General features: G+C 44.2%; 1 protein-coding gene across 6 annotated transcripts in view; it reads left to right on the top strand.

Moving 5' to 3' along the window:
- The window catches only part of CFAP65 (cilia and flagella associated protein 65), a 54812-nt gene extending 42581 nt beyond the window's left edge, over positions 1 to 12231 (top strand). For 4 of the 6 annotated variants that reach the window (XM_075829114.1, XM_075829119.1, XM_075829117.1 and 1 more), the window contains 4 exons: positions 3876 to 4010; positions 5140 to 5421; positions 10525 to 10659; positions 11278 to 11671. In XM_075829114.1, the coding sequence (XP_075685229.1) occupies positions 3876 to 4010; positions 5140 to 5421; positions 10525 to 10659; positions 11278 to 11383 (658 nt within the window). In that variant the 3' untranslated portion in view covers positions 11384 to 11671. Of the gene's footprint in view, positions 1 to 3875; positions 4011 to 5139; positions 5422 to 9012; positions 9123 to 10524; positions 10660 to 11277; positions 11672 to 12114 lie in introns of those variants that run through there. The other 2 variants (XM_075829115.1, XR_012849454.1) reach the window with 2 other exon arrangements.
- Positions 12232 to 13970: the final 1739 nt, after the last annotated feature.

Here is a 13970-nt window from a genome sequence, read left to right as displayed (position 1 = left end):
ATAAAAACACAACCCTCATTAACCATTTTATTGAGAATAAAAAAAACGCCGTCATTGAAGTCCTCGTATCCGAAGTCCAACAACCGAACCTGTAAAAAAAACACAAACACACAAAAATAATCAGTAACACATAAAGAAGCAAAATTATTATTCTTACCTTTCCTGGGTCCAGCGCTGGAGCCGCAATGTCAGCGAGCTGGGCCCTGTATCTAATCCTATCATGTGTGATACAGTCTGCTGAGCTGTGTATCTAATCCAATCATGTATGATACTGTGCTGGGCCCTATATCTAATCCGATCATGTGTGATACTGTCTGCTGAGCCACTGTATCTAATCCTATCATGTGTGATACTGTCTGCTGAGCCACTGTATCTAATCCTATAATGTGTGGTACTGTCTGCTGAGCCACTGTATCTAATCCTATCATGTGTGATACTGTCTGCTGAGCCACTGTATCTAATCCTATCATGTGTGGTACTGTCTGCTGAGCCACTGTATCTAATCCTATCATGTGTGGTACTGTCTGCTGAGCCACTGTATCTAATCCTATCATGTGTGATACTGTCTGCTGGGCCACTGTATCTAATCCTATCATGTGTGATACTGTCTGCTGAGCTGTGTATCTAATCCTATCATGTGTGATACTGCCTTCTGAGCCACTGTATCTAATCCTATCATGTGTGATACTGTCTGCTCAGCCACTGTATCTAATCCTATCCATAGTTTATAGGGTCGTAGTGCTATAGATATGCTATGCTGTCTCCTATACACACACTTTTTTTTGGGGCGGACACATATGTATTGGGGCTATTTCCCGGACATTTTAAGCCCTGAGGGTATGTTCACACGGCAGCGTCCGTTACGGCTGAAATTACGGGGCTGTTTTCAGGAGAAAACAGCACCGTAATTTCAGCCGTAATGGCATGTGCAGGCGTCTTTTGCTGCGTCCACTACGGAAGTAATTGAAGCTGGTTTTCCATGGAGTCCATGGAAAACGGCTCCATTTACATCTGAAGAAGTGACAGGCAGTTTTTTACGCGCCGCCTTTCGACAGCGGCGCGTAAAAAAAAATGACCATCGGCACAGAACATCGTAAGACCCATTCAAATGAATGGGCAGATGTTTTCCGACGCTTTTGAGCCGCATTTTCGGATGTAATTCAATGCTAAAACGCCCAAATTACGTCCGTAAATAGTGTGTGTGTGAACCCAGCCTTAGTGACGCCCCGGCTGCTAGTGCTGCATTGTTGGGTCACTTAGGAGACCCAGCGATGCAGCTGAAAGCGGACCGTCGGCCATGAGAAGTTTGCGGGGTGGGGGGGGGGGGCCCTGGCACATTATCTGCACAGGGGCCTTTTGCAGTCTGTGTCCGCCACTGTCTAGAGTATAATACAGGATGTAACTCAGGATCAGTACAGGATAAGTAATGTAATGTATGTACACAGTGACTCCACCAGCAGAATAGTGAGTGCAGCTCTGGAGTATAATACAGGATGTAACTCAGGATCAGTACAGGATAAGTAATGTATGTACACAGTGACTCCACCAGCAGAATAGTGAGTGCAGCTCTAGAGTATAATACAGGATGTAACTCAGGATCAGTACAGGATAAGTAATGTAATGTATGTACACAGTGACTCCACCAGCAGAATAGTGAGTGCAGCTCTGGAGTATAATACAGGATGTAACTCAGGATCAGTACAGGATAAGTAATGTAATGTATGTACACAGTGACACCACCAGCAGAATAGTGAGTGCAGCTCTGGAGTATAATACAGGATGTAACTCAGAATCAGTACAGGATAAGTAATGTAATGTATGTACACAGTGACTCCAGCAGCAGAATAGTGAGTGCAGCTCTGGAGTATAATACAGGATGTAACTCAGAATCAGTACAGGATAAGTAATGTAATGTATGTACACAGTGACTCCAGCAGCAGAATAGTGAGTGCAGCTCTGGAGTATAATACAGGATGTAACTCAGGATCAGTACAGGATAAGTAATGTAATGTATGTACACAGTGACTCCACCAGCAGAATAGTGAGTGCAGCTCTGGAGTATAATACAGGATGTAACTCAGGATCAGTACAGGATAAGTAATATAATGTATGTACACAGTGACTCCACCAGCAGAATAGTGAGTGCAGCTCTGGAGTATAATACAGGATGTAACTCAGGATCAGTACAGGATAAGTAATGTATGTACACAGTGACTCCACCAGCAGAATAGTGAGTGCAGCTCTAGAGTATAATACAGGATGTAACTCAGGATCAGCACAGGATAAGTAATGTAATGTATGTACAATGTGACTCCACCAGCAGAATAGGGAGTGCAGCTCTGGAGTATAATGCAGGATGTAGCTCAGGATCAGTACAGGATAAGTAATGTAATAAATATATATATATATATATATATATATATATATATATATATATATATATATATATATATACACACTGACTCCACCAGCAGAATAGTGAGTGCAGCTCTGGAGTATAATACAGGATGTAACTCAGGATCAGTACAGGATAAGTAATGTAATGTATGTACACAGTGACTCCACCATCAGAATAGTGAGTGCAGCTCTGGAGTATAATACAGGATATAACTCAGGATCAGTACAGGATAAGTAATGTCATGTATGTACACAGTTACTCCACCAGCAGAATAGTGAGTGCAGCTCTGGAGTATAATACAGGATATAACTCAGGATCAGTACAAGATAAGTAATGTAATGTATGTACACAGTGACTCCACCAGCAGAATAGTGAGTGCAGCTCTGAAATATAATAAAAGATATAACTCCGGATCAGTACAGGATAAGTAATGTAATGTATGTACACAGTGACTCCACCAGCAGAATAGTGAGTGCAGCTCTGGAGTATAATACAGGATCTAACTCAGGATCAGTACAGGATAAGTAATGTAATGTATGTACAATGTGACTCCACCAGCAGAATAGGGAGTGCAGCTCTGGAGTATAATACAGGATATAACTCGGGATCAGTACAGGATAAGTAATGTAATATATGTACACAGTGACTCCACCAGCAGAATAGTGAGTGCAGCTGTGGAGTATAATACAGGATATAATTCAGGATCAGTACAGGATAAGTAATGTATGTACACAGTGACTCCACCAGCAGAATAGTGAGTGCAGCTCTGGAGTATAATACAAGATATAACTCAGGATCAGTACAGGATAAGTAATATATGTACACAGTGACTCCACCAGCAGAATAGTGAGTGCAGCTGTGGAGTATAATACAGGATGTAACTCAGGATCAGTACAGGATAAGTAATGTAATGTATGTACACAGTGACTCCACCAGCAGAATAGTGAGTGCAGCTCTGGAGTATAATACAAGATGTAACTCAGAATCAGTACAGGATAAGTAATGTAATGTATGTACACAGTGACTCCACCAGCAGAATAGTGAGTGCAGCTCTGGAGTATAATACAGGATATAACTCAGGATCAGTACAGGATAAGTAATGTAATGTATATACACAGTGACTCCACCAGCAGAATAGTGAGTGCAGCTCTGGAGTATAATACAGGATGTAACTCAGGATCAGTACAGGATAAGTAATGTAATGTATGTACACAGTGACTCCACCAGCAGAATAGTGAGTGCAGCTCTGGAGTATAATACAAGATGTAACTCAGAATCAGTACAGGATAAGTAATGTAATGTATTTACACAGTGACTCATTTTGTTATGTAAACTGTGACATAGTGTTCAGAGATGGACATATGTTTTAAAATACTTTAAACTTCCAGAGTTCTTCTTTTTGGGGGCCCCTTAAGCACCTAGTGTGTAATTAGCGATCACTCATTTAATAAATCATTTTTTGTTTTACATGATATAGTCCATACAAAAAGAAAATAGAAAAACCCGCTCCAGTGACCCTTCAACCAGAAACAGGAGAACCGGACAGACACAGAGAGAAGCCGAGCGCAGCGCAACAGGAAATGACTCGGGACATCATGACTTCAATAATCAGGTGATGTGGTGCGACTGTTCCCATGTTGTTTGTAGTTGATATCATTTACATATTTATGATCCAGAAGTAACAACAATAATCTGAAATATGTCCTTTAATTACACTTTTTTGAAAATATAATTCAGCACCTGTAAGTTTGTACTGATGACATCTAAAAGGGCTTTCAAGGCTGTGTTCACATGATGTTGCGGTTTTGTTGTGGGTTGATCACGTTTTTTCTACGATGTTCACAAAATCGCAACCAATCTGTGATACGTGAAACCAGCCTCATTGTCCAGTCAACGCTGGAAAGTTGCCAGGTGCACACCCTAAGTCCCCATGAACACTGTCCGCGATTAAAGGCACGGCCACCCGCGGACAGCCACCCACAATGTATGGGGGCACAGTCCGTAAAAAGCAAAAGATAGGACATGTCCTATTTCTTGCGGACGGCTTTCTACGGCCCGGACTCCTTCCCGCAAATATATGGGAAGGTGTCCGTGGTCAATACAAGTGAATTGGTCCGTAATTGCGGATTGTAATTACGGTCTGCACTAACGGACAAATTCTACGGTCGTGTGCACGTGGCCTTAAACAATGGTCTACAACCTGGGGCTCTCCAGCTGCAAGTCCCTGCGTAGTCACAGTCCACGGCTTTTAAGACATGCTGGGACTTGTAGTTTCACAACAGCTAGAGAGCCCCAGGTCCCAATCCATGGAACTAATATATATTATTATTTGCCAATATAATGTCAACATGTCCTATAGCTCTGAGCAGTATTACATACTAGATAATTATAGTATATGGGATAATTACAACAATTACATATATGGCATATTTAAAGGGACAAGCACAATAGGAAAGAGTCCTGTCCAAACACAATGGGGCCAAGCGGTTAATTTTCGCTTATTAGGCTGTAAGATTATATGCTCGTCCAATACTCTGCCAGGTAATACCCTCCACGGACTCTGAACTAGAGCTCCAGAAAGCTGAAGATTCTCAATGTGTTTTCAGCGACCTATAACAGACACAAAGGATTTATAAGGTTGACATTTCCGGTACATCGTCGCCTGAATCCATGTAAAATATCTGTGGATTTTATTTTTAGTAAATCTCCTGACTGTAACCTATACATTGTTTATCTTGTAGAAATCTCTTGGATGATAAGCAGTTTCACGAAACGCTGATCCGGATTCAGACTGAGCCTCTTCCCTACTTCACCCAGCTACGCAGCCAGGAATCCCGCCCCAGCGCTACTGGTGGGTCTGGTGCTGCAGAACAGAGAGCGATGCCACCAGAGTCTGGTGCCCCAACAGCGGAGGTGGAGATACCGTCAGATTCCCAGGTAGTGCCAGGAGACCGGGCACAGGAGAAGACCGAGACCAAACTTTTACTTTTGCCACAAGATGAAGAGAAGGAGAAGATGAAAAGGTAAAGTGAAGTTACAGTATAAATAACACCGTGAAAGTCCAATAATCCGGCGTCCTTGGGAACTGCAAGGTGCCAGACTATTGGATATTCCAAACCATTGGACACCATGACATACACACTTAGGTCTCACACACACAACTGTATTACGGGTCTGCACTACCCCTGAGTTATGCAGAACCATAAGGGTATGTTCACACGCACTATTTACGGACGTAATTCAGGCGTTTTACGCCTGGAATTACGCCCGAAAATACAGCTCCAAAGCGTCGGCACACATCTACCCATTCATTTGGATGGGTTTTACGATGTTCTGTGCCGACGGTCATTTTTTTTACGCGCCGCTGTCAAAAGACGGCGCGTAAAAAAGATGCCCGCGTCAAAGAAGTGCCTGTCACTTCTTGGGACGGAATTGGAGCCGTTTTCCATTGACTCCATAGAAAAACAGCTCCAATTACGTCCGTAATGGACGCAGCGAAAAATGCCTGCACTTGCCATTACGTCTGAAATTCAGGAGAGTTTTTTTTCCTGAACCAGCTCCGTAATTTCAGGCGTATCGGACGCTGCCGTGTGAACATACCCTTATATGTCACTTTCAGACTTTTATTGGGCCCTATAAACCCACGTATACCTCCGATATCATAGCAAGGTTTTACTGACAGAAGCCGTAGTACAGAGACATTCTATCATATACTTGGCCTTTCAATTCATCACCATTTTATTTTAAGATCTCTGCTTGTTCTCAGTGAATGGGAATATTCTTGCTCTGCAACTAAAAATACAGCAGATTTGGATTCTTTTCGCAACTTCCATGTCGGATCACGTGACATGAAGCAGCACAACCACATTGACAATTATTAATTGCAATGCGACATTCCTGTCACACAACCAAAGTCGTCATGTGGACCGAGCCTATGCAATGATAATGATTTAGGGTTTATTCACACGCACACTAAAATGGCAACAAAAAAAACGTGATTTGACTGCGACATGTGAACACACGGCTACATGCACACTGATCCGCAAAACACGGACAGCTCACGGAGGGAATTTGTGCGCTCTGTGGTTTTCACATCGCCATGCCCTTGAATGACCTGCTCTGAGTTTTGTGGCTCGGTCCCACAACCACCTAACGGATCCGGGAAAACCATCGTCGTGTGAATGGGGCCAAAGAAATAAATGGGTCAGTGTGCTTTTTCCGTTAAAAAAACGGATAGCACACTGACGAAAAAAACGGTTGTGTGCATGTAGCCTAAGGGGTAGGTACACGTGCAATTTTACCAAAAATCAACAATTTTTTTAATTGATTGTAGTTTAATCTGCAAAGAACGAGCGAACAAAAAAACTATCGTTAGCAATCATTTTTACGTTTGTGTCCAGCTAAAATCACTGATAATTGCTGGTGGTCAGTACAAGCCTCCATTAAAATCCACCATTCGTTGCAACTGACCACCAGGGGGCACTCCACCATCATATCACAAATATCTGTGCATATGTAAGAACATGTCCCTTTAAAATAAAAAATAAAAACCCAGATAAATATAAAACATTGAGTCTTCAGTCAAGTTGTTAAAAATCCTATCAGTTATGTGTGTTTTATAAGAAAGCTGGAAGCCATTACTCCTCCCAAATGAAGTAGCACTCAACTTTCCCACACTCCTGAAGGGTAAATCGCACTACTTATGCAGTAATATAATTAAACATATTACTTAAAGGGGTTGTCCAGGATTAGAAAAACATGGCTCTATCTTCCATATATAGCGCCACCCCTGTCCATGGGTTGTGTCTGGTATTGCAGCTTGGCTCCATTAAAGTGAATGGGGCCGAGCTGCAATACCTCACACAACCGGTGGACAGGTGTGGCGCTGCGTCTGGAAGAAGGCAGTCATGCTTAAATAATCCTGGACAACCCCTTTGCAATCTCCAACCAGCACATATTGGTTTGGCTCAAACAGGTATGTTAGGCCCCCTGCACACGACCGTAGTTTTCATCCGTAATTACGGATGAAATTGCGGGCCCATTTATTTCTATTGGCCACAGACCCCTTTCCGTATATTTACGGATGTGTGTTCGTGCCAGAGAAATGATCCGCAAATTATAGAACGTGTCCTATACCCGCCTGCAATTGTAGCACGGACTCCCCATAGTCTATGGGCGCTTCTGCAATTGCGGACAGTTTCGGATGTGTATCTGTAGGTGTCGGATCCGTATTTGCGGACAGTAAAAATCTTTACGGTCGTGTGCACGAGGCCTAGGAGTGTTTTTTTGGTGCAATTTTTGCAAAATTCTGACCGTTTTTGCAAAAATCGTGACAAAAAACGTAAGAAGACAAAATAGTGTGAATGTCCCCTAAGGCCTTGTTCACACGGTGCTGAAAAAACCCGACGTGTAAACTCGTAAAAAACGCTGGCGTTTTTGCAAAGCGCTTTTTAAAGTCCAGGAGTTTTTGACTCGTTTTTCGCTGCGTTTTTTGACGCGTTGTCGGCGCGTTTATGGGGCGCGTAATTAGGACTCCCATTGACTATGGGAATCAGGCACGTTTTCGGCACGTTTTACCCGCCAACAATTTACCTGACGCTTCTTTTTCTACACGACGGGTTTTTTAAACACGCGAGCATACAAAAAATGCGTCGTATTCGCTACAATGTGTTTTCTCATTTATGTCAATGGGAAGCTTAAAGCAAGTGTTTTTGATGCTTTCTACGGCGTGTAAAACGCGTGTGAACAAGGCCTAAATATAAATTGAATTAAATCCCATTCCTCAGCCATCTGTAAGGTTCGGGATAAAGCTACACAGCCTACCAGATATATAATAGGGGGTATGGGGGAGGGGCAGCCATGTCAAAAGATTTAAGTGGACAGTGGCGATCTCTCCACACCCAAGTGCAATATTTAATTGTAATGCTGTTCATAGATAGTATAGGTTTGTCAGTGAACCCCCATTGATAAATTGTCCCCCCTGGAGACGAGCAGCAATCACGTGAACGTGCCTGATATCTGTTGGCGGAATGATCTTTTTATGGCTTTCGTTCCTGACTGAACATTGATGGCGCTATTTATCGTAAAGGGGCACTCTGGTTTGGAAAAAAACAAACTTCAAAATGCTGCAATTGGCCCCATTTCTCCACAAAGGATTTTGATCTGGCAATTTAAACCGCATGGAAAAAAATGTCTTTAAAAACACCAACGTTTTTTAAATGTATCGTTATTTCCACGTTTATTTTGTGACGTTTTGAACATACGTTTTTTCTATAGAGAAGGCCATGGGAAAAAAAGGCGAGAACCTAGAAGCACGCTGCATTCTGATAAAAACGCCACTGACCCCAGATATGCTACAAAACGCTGGGCAGTCTTTAAACTAATATCAGGACGGAGCTTTTTTCACCCCACAAAAAAAAGTGCGAAGACCTGATGCGAAAACACATCAAAACGTGAACTGCAGCAAAACAGAGGTCCCAGCGCGTCCGCACTTTACACAAAATGAGGCGTCACCGGTCATTACGGCTGATCACAGATTATTGGGGGACGCTTTTTTAAGCGTTTTTTAACATCCATTTTTAGAAGTTTTTTTATTTTTGTGAAATTTTTTACAGCCGTTGTGATGTCCTATAGAGAAGGCTACAAAGAAAAAACGCCATACTGTGCCTAGAGCATGAAAAAAACCACCGGGGACCCAAAAACGCTACAAAAAGTAAAACGCAGTGTATGTAGCGCTCTCATATTTTACTATAAACTCAAACTAAGGCTTTATTCAGACAAACGGGGAAAAACTTCCGTGCAACGCGCGTGATTTTCACGCGCGTTGCACGGACTTATATTAGTCTATGGGGCCGTGCGGACATGTGCGTGATTTTTACTCAACGTGAGTCCGCTGAAAAAAAGTCACGACATGTCCGTTCTTTCGGCGTTTTGCGCGAATCACGCACCCATTGAAGTCAATGGGTGCGTGAAAACCACGCATGCCTCATGGAAGCACTTCCGTGCGAACTGCGTGATTCGCGCAACAGCTGTCAAAAGGATGAATGAAAACAGAAAAGCACCACGTGCTTTTCTGTTTACAAACATCCAAATGGAGTGTCATAATGATGGCGGCTGCGCGAAAACCACGGAGCCGCGCATCATATGCTGAGGCCACACGGAGCTGGTAAGTGGTTTTTGCGCAAGCCTTGACTTATCCGCCTCCTTATATCATTGATCCTCCGTGTCACCTGTACCTGGAATAAGTCACCTGGGAGACCGCACAACATGAAATTCAGTCCTGATATTATACAAACAGCCTTCGGGGAAGCGCTCAGGTTCTTCATATCGTGTATGTGTATATATATATATACAGGACTGATAATTACTTGCTCCCAGCATAGTGACACACGATAGACCAGCAGCATCTTGGGCGATATCCTCTGGTCTCCATAACATGGGTTAATCTATTTTAAAAATTAATTCTATTCACTCAATGAGGTCGAAAACAGCGGAGTTTGTAGGTCATGCGATGTTTATTTTATCATGCGGCATCATGACGATACCAAGTGTATGTAAAGAGGACCTGTCCCCTCTCCGGACACGTCTGATTTAGTAATTGCTTGTATCATCCATGAAATAATAAAACTGCAGCATCTTTCCTTAGATCTCTGCTCTTGTGCCATTCCTCTGTTACTCCTGTAGGAAATAACGAATCAATTGACAACTGGGTGAACCCATTCCCCTTGTCAATAGGGTGTGTCCCTACACAGCCTGGCTCTGTCAGCACTGATTGGACACAGTCACACGGCGTAGGGACACGCCACTTTAATAAGGGAAATGGTAACGCCCAGTTGTCAATTTATTCATAAATTCCCAGGAGGAATAAAAGAGGAATGGTACAAAGCAGAGTTCTAAGAAAAGATAATAAGATGTTATTTTATGGGGAATACAAGTATTTACTAACAGACATGACAGGAGAGCGGAGGTTGTGCTGCTTTTTTTGTGATGCCGCAGGGGGGTGCTTTACTGCTGTTGCATGTGAGTCTATCCTTAAAGGGCAAGTCCACCATTCATGTCCCCCTCACGTGCTTCATGAAGTGCTCACTAGCGCTGTGGAGTTTCTTATTGATCAATCTTTTTTTCAGGACACCAATATTCAGCCAACTGGTGGAGGCCATACTGGAAAACACATTACAGAACATCATGACCGAAGCCAACCGCGGAGAAGTCGTCCTGACAACCCGCCCTCGTGTCATCGCTCTGCCCCCCGCAACCCCCAGGTAAGTCACTAATGGAGGCTTTAGTGGGGGTCACCAACTGGTGAAGCGTTAGAAAGGCTGATCGGTGGCAGGTGAACTGATGGGACGCCACAGATCCCAACAACGAGGGTGTTTAGGGATTTTCCCATCTCATAAAGTGGTGGCAGATCGCTAAGCGCTGCGTCCCATTCAAAGATTCTCCTACATATCGTCACTCCCGGTCCCCGGCTGAGCCGCGGGTTCCTGCACAGTCCGTATCCGGGAGTGCTGCTGTGGAGGGAAACATTCTGCAGGGAACACAGCGCGACACTAACGCTGCGGTCCCTTTATTAGGATCAGTGGGGGTTCCATCAGTCAGATCCCGCCGATCAGTAAATGATGGCATATCCCAGCAACATGTCATCACTTTATGAGACAAAAGACCCCTTTAAGGCCGACGGAGATACAGAAACAGTCAAGGTCCCAGGAGCTTCATGCTAAAGCCGCCTTCTACAGCGGAGTGTTATGATGTTGTATCTGTGCACCGCAGACGCTCTACCTGTCCAGGTGACAGACGCTCAGCACCATTTACAGCTGTGTCAATACAAACGCTCTGTGGTTTTGTGAACAAATATTACATCCCGGGTCTCTGTTTGACAGGGGGACGACACCGACCTCATCCGCCTGCACTGGCTCCATGTCACACAACGTACCAGCAACTTCACGCACCCCAGAAGCTCTGAGACCTGAGGACATCCAATCCTAAACCCTCCATCCGGCCTGCGGTGTAAAATAACAAGGTCACTCTGCACAAATCTTTATAATTCATTGCTCGATAATATGATTTTACTTCTATGTAGAAGGAAGATTTAAAGGGGTTCCACCGAGTCTCCCTGGGCAGGTATGTCCGTACCCACATATGGAATATAGAGGCAAATGCACATCACGGCTCTATATCCGCTATACGAGACAGATTCACCTGCGTAGAACAAATCCTAAGGCTGGAGTCACACGTTGCGTGTTGTTCCACCGCGGATTTAACCGCAGCTAATCCGCCGCAAAATGCGCATGTGTTACATGTGGAGAGTTGGATGCGGGTTGGCCACAGACTTGATGCGGATATGCATGGATTGAAATCTGCAGCACGGCTGTGACAAATCCGCACCCAAATCCGCACCCAAATCCACATGTAACACATGCGCATTTTGCGGCGGATCTGCTGCGGCCAAATCCGGAGTGGAAAAAACACGCCACATATGAATCCAGCCTAAGGAGACCCATATAGCTTACTTCTAGAGCCTGTCCTGAGTTGACAGGAGTGGAGGACCCCTTTAAATGTGGATTAATGAATGAATGCATTCGGAACTAGAGGCATTAGAGAGGTAGGAAGGACCTCACACCTCATTGACGGCAGCAGGATATATATTCCTACATGATAATCTTGAAAGTGATTTGTACATTAATCCACGGATTTCACATTCTGCGTTGTAACCATAGATTTGACCAGGACCTGTTCCGTGTCGCCCGAGCGGTTTTATGTCATACCGGCATTGTGTTCAATTTGTTTAAAGCGCAATAAATCATTTTGTGACCCAGCTGCCTGGACGCACGCGATGACCTCTGCAAGGACCGGAATTAATCGTTATCTCAAAGGGTTGTCCAGTCTGGATGTGGATAAAGTCTTTTCATTGTATAACAAAACCACCTGCAACTTTCTGATAGACGTGGGGGAAATTTGTGAACTTTTCTGCGCCAGTTTTCTGGAGACCATAAATGACCCTTACGAGTGTTAGGCTGGATTCACACGAGCATGTTCGGTCTGTAATGGACGGAACGTATTTCGGCCGCAAGTCCAGGACTGAACACACTGCAGGGAGCCGGGCTCCTAGCATCATAGTTATGTACGGCGCTAGGAGTCCCTGCCTCTCCGTGGAACTACTGTCCCGTACTGAAAACATGATTACAGTACGGGACAGTTGTCCGGCAGCGAGGCAGGGACTCCTAGCGTCGTACATAACTATGATGCTAGGAGCCCGGCTCCCTACAGTGTGTGCGGTCCGGGACTTGCGGCCGAAATACGTCCGTCCATTACGGACCGAACATGCTCGTGTGAATCCAGCCTAACACTCGTAATGGTCATCTATTTGCTAAAATTGTATCCAGTCTAGACAATCCTCTGTGAGCTATACAGTGTAGACTCCAGGCTGATACATGGTACCTGGCTGCACTGATAGGGGGCATTCACACGCGGCAAATTGTGTTGCAGAAACTTTCTGCGACTGCAAATCGGTTCCATTTATCGCAACAAAATCTTCTGCGTGTGACTGCACCTATACATTGTAACAAACTATCAGCACAGGATAGAGATTTGTGCTGCTGATGTGTTTTGCTCACAGACGATTGTCTATACTCAATACAATTGTAACAAACCCTCCACTGTGAAAAGTATTAGGTCTGAACAAGCCTCAGAATATAAACAAGAGAACAAGAGCAAGCAGAGATCTTGGAAATGGTAAACCATTAAAACACAAAGTTTGTTAAAAAGTGGCAAAACTTTTCATTATAGAGCGATTAGGATATATTGACATGAGACTATTCTCTGTACAGATGACAGCGAGCTCCCATGATAAATCTACGGCCTTGTTCACACGGCGCTTCAAACAAAAAATGACGTGTTAGCGTTTTTGTAAAGCGCTTTAAAATTACGTTCCTTGACACGTTTTTGGCACGTAATGAGGACTCCCATCGACCACAGGGATTAGGCGTGTTTTCGACGCGTTTTACACCCCAAGAACTGTCCTGACATTTCTTCTTTTTACACAACACATTTTTTAAACGCACGCGTAAAAAAACGTGTCTTATGCACTACATTCTCTTTCCCATCGATGTCAATAGGAAACTTAAAGCATACATTTTGACGCATTTTTCAGCATGTAAAACGCGTCAAATACACACCGTGTGAACAAGGCCAAACTGACTGCATTGTGTAAACCACAGGAGCTGAGCTATAGGAGGAGGCAGAAGTAGTCGCATACTCGGGGCTCCATGGCCCCTCTGCTTCATAAGAAGACGCCTGTATTATATATGGCACATGGTCGGTGCGGGGCCCTGCTACAGATTTTGCATTGGAGCCCGGAGCTACAAACTACACCTCTGACTTACACACGAGCAGAATCTCACATTCTCCAATTTGCATGTACCCCAGCGCACCGCATTGTATCGCTCGGGTCCTTGCGTTAATGTTCATTTAGTTACTTCACGTCACCTCTCTTCCAGCCTATAGCGGTAGAGCCGCCCGGCGAACCCTACACCACTTCTCCATGCAACCGGATCTAGATCTGGATGTGCGCCAA

This window comes from Rhinoderma darwinii, chromosome 6, assembly GCF_050947455.1.
Source record: "Rhinoderma darwinii isolate aRhiDar2 chromosome 6, aRhiDar2.hap1, whole genome shotgun sequence".
NCBI classification, from domain to species: domain Eukaryota; kingdom Metazoa; phylum Chordata; class Amphibia; order Anura; family Rhinodermatidae; genus Rhinoderma; species Rhinoderma darwinii.
This window is presented reverse-complemented; position numbering and strand designations above follow the sequence as displayed.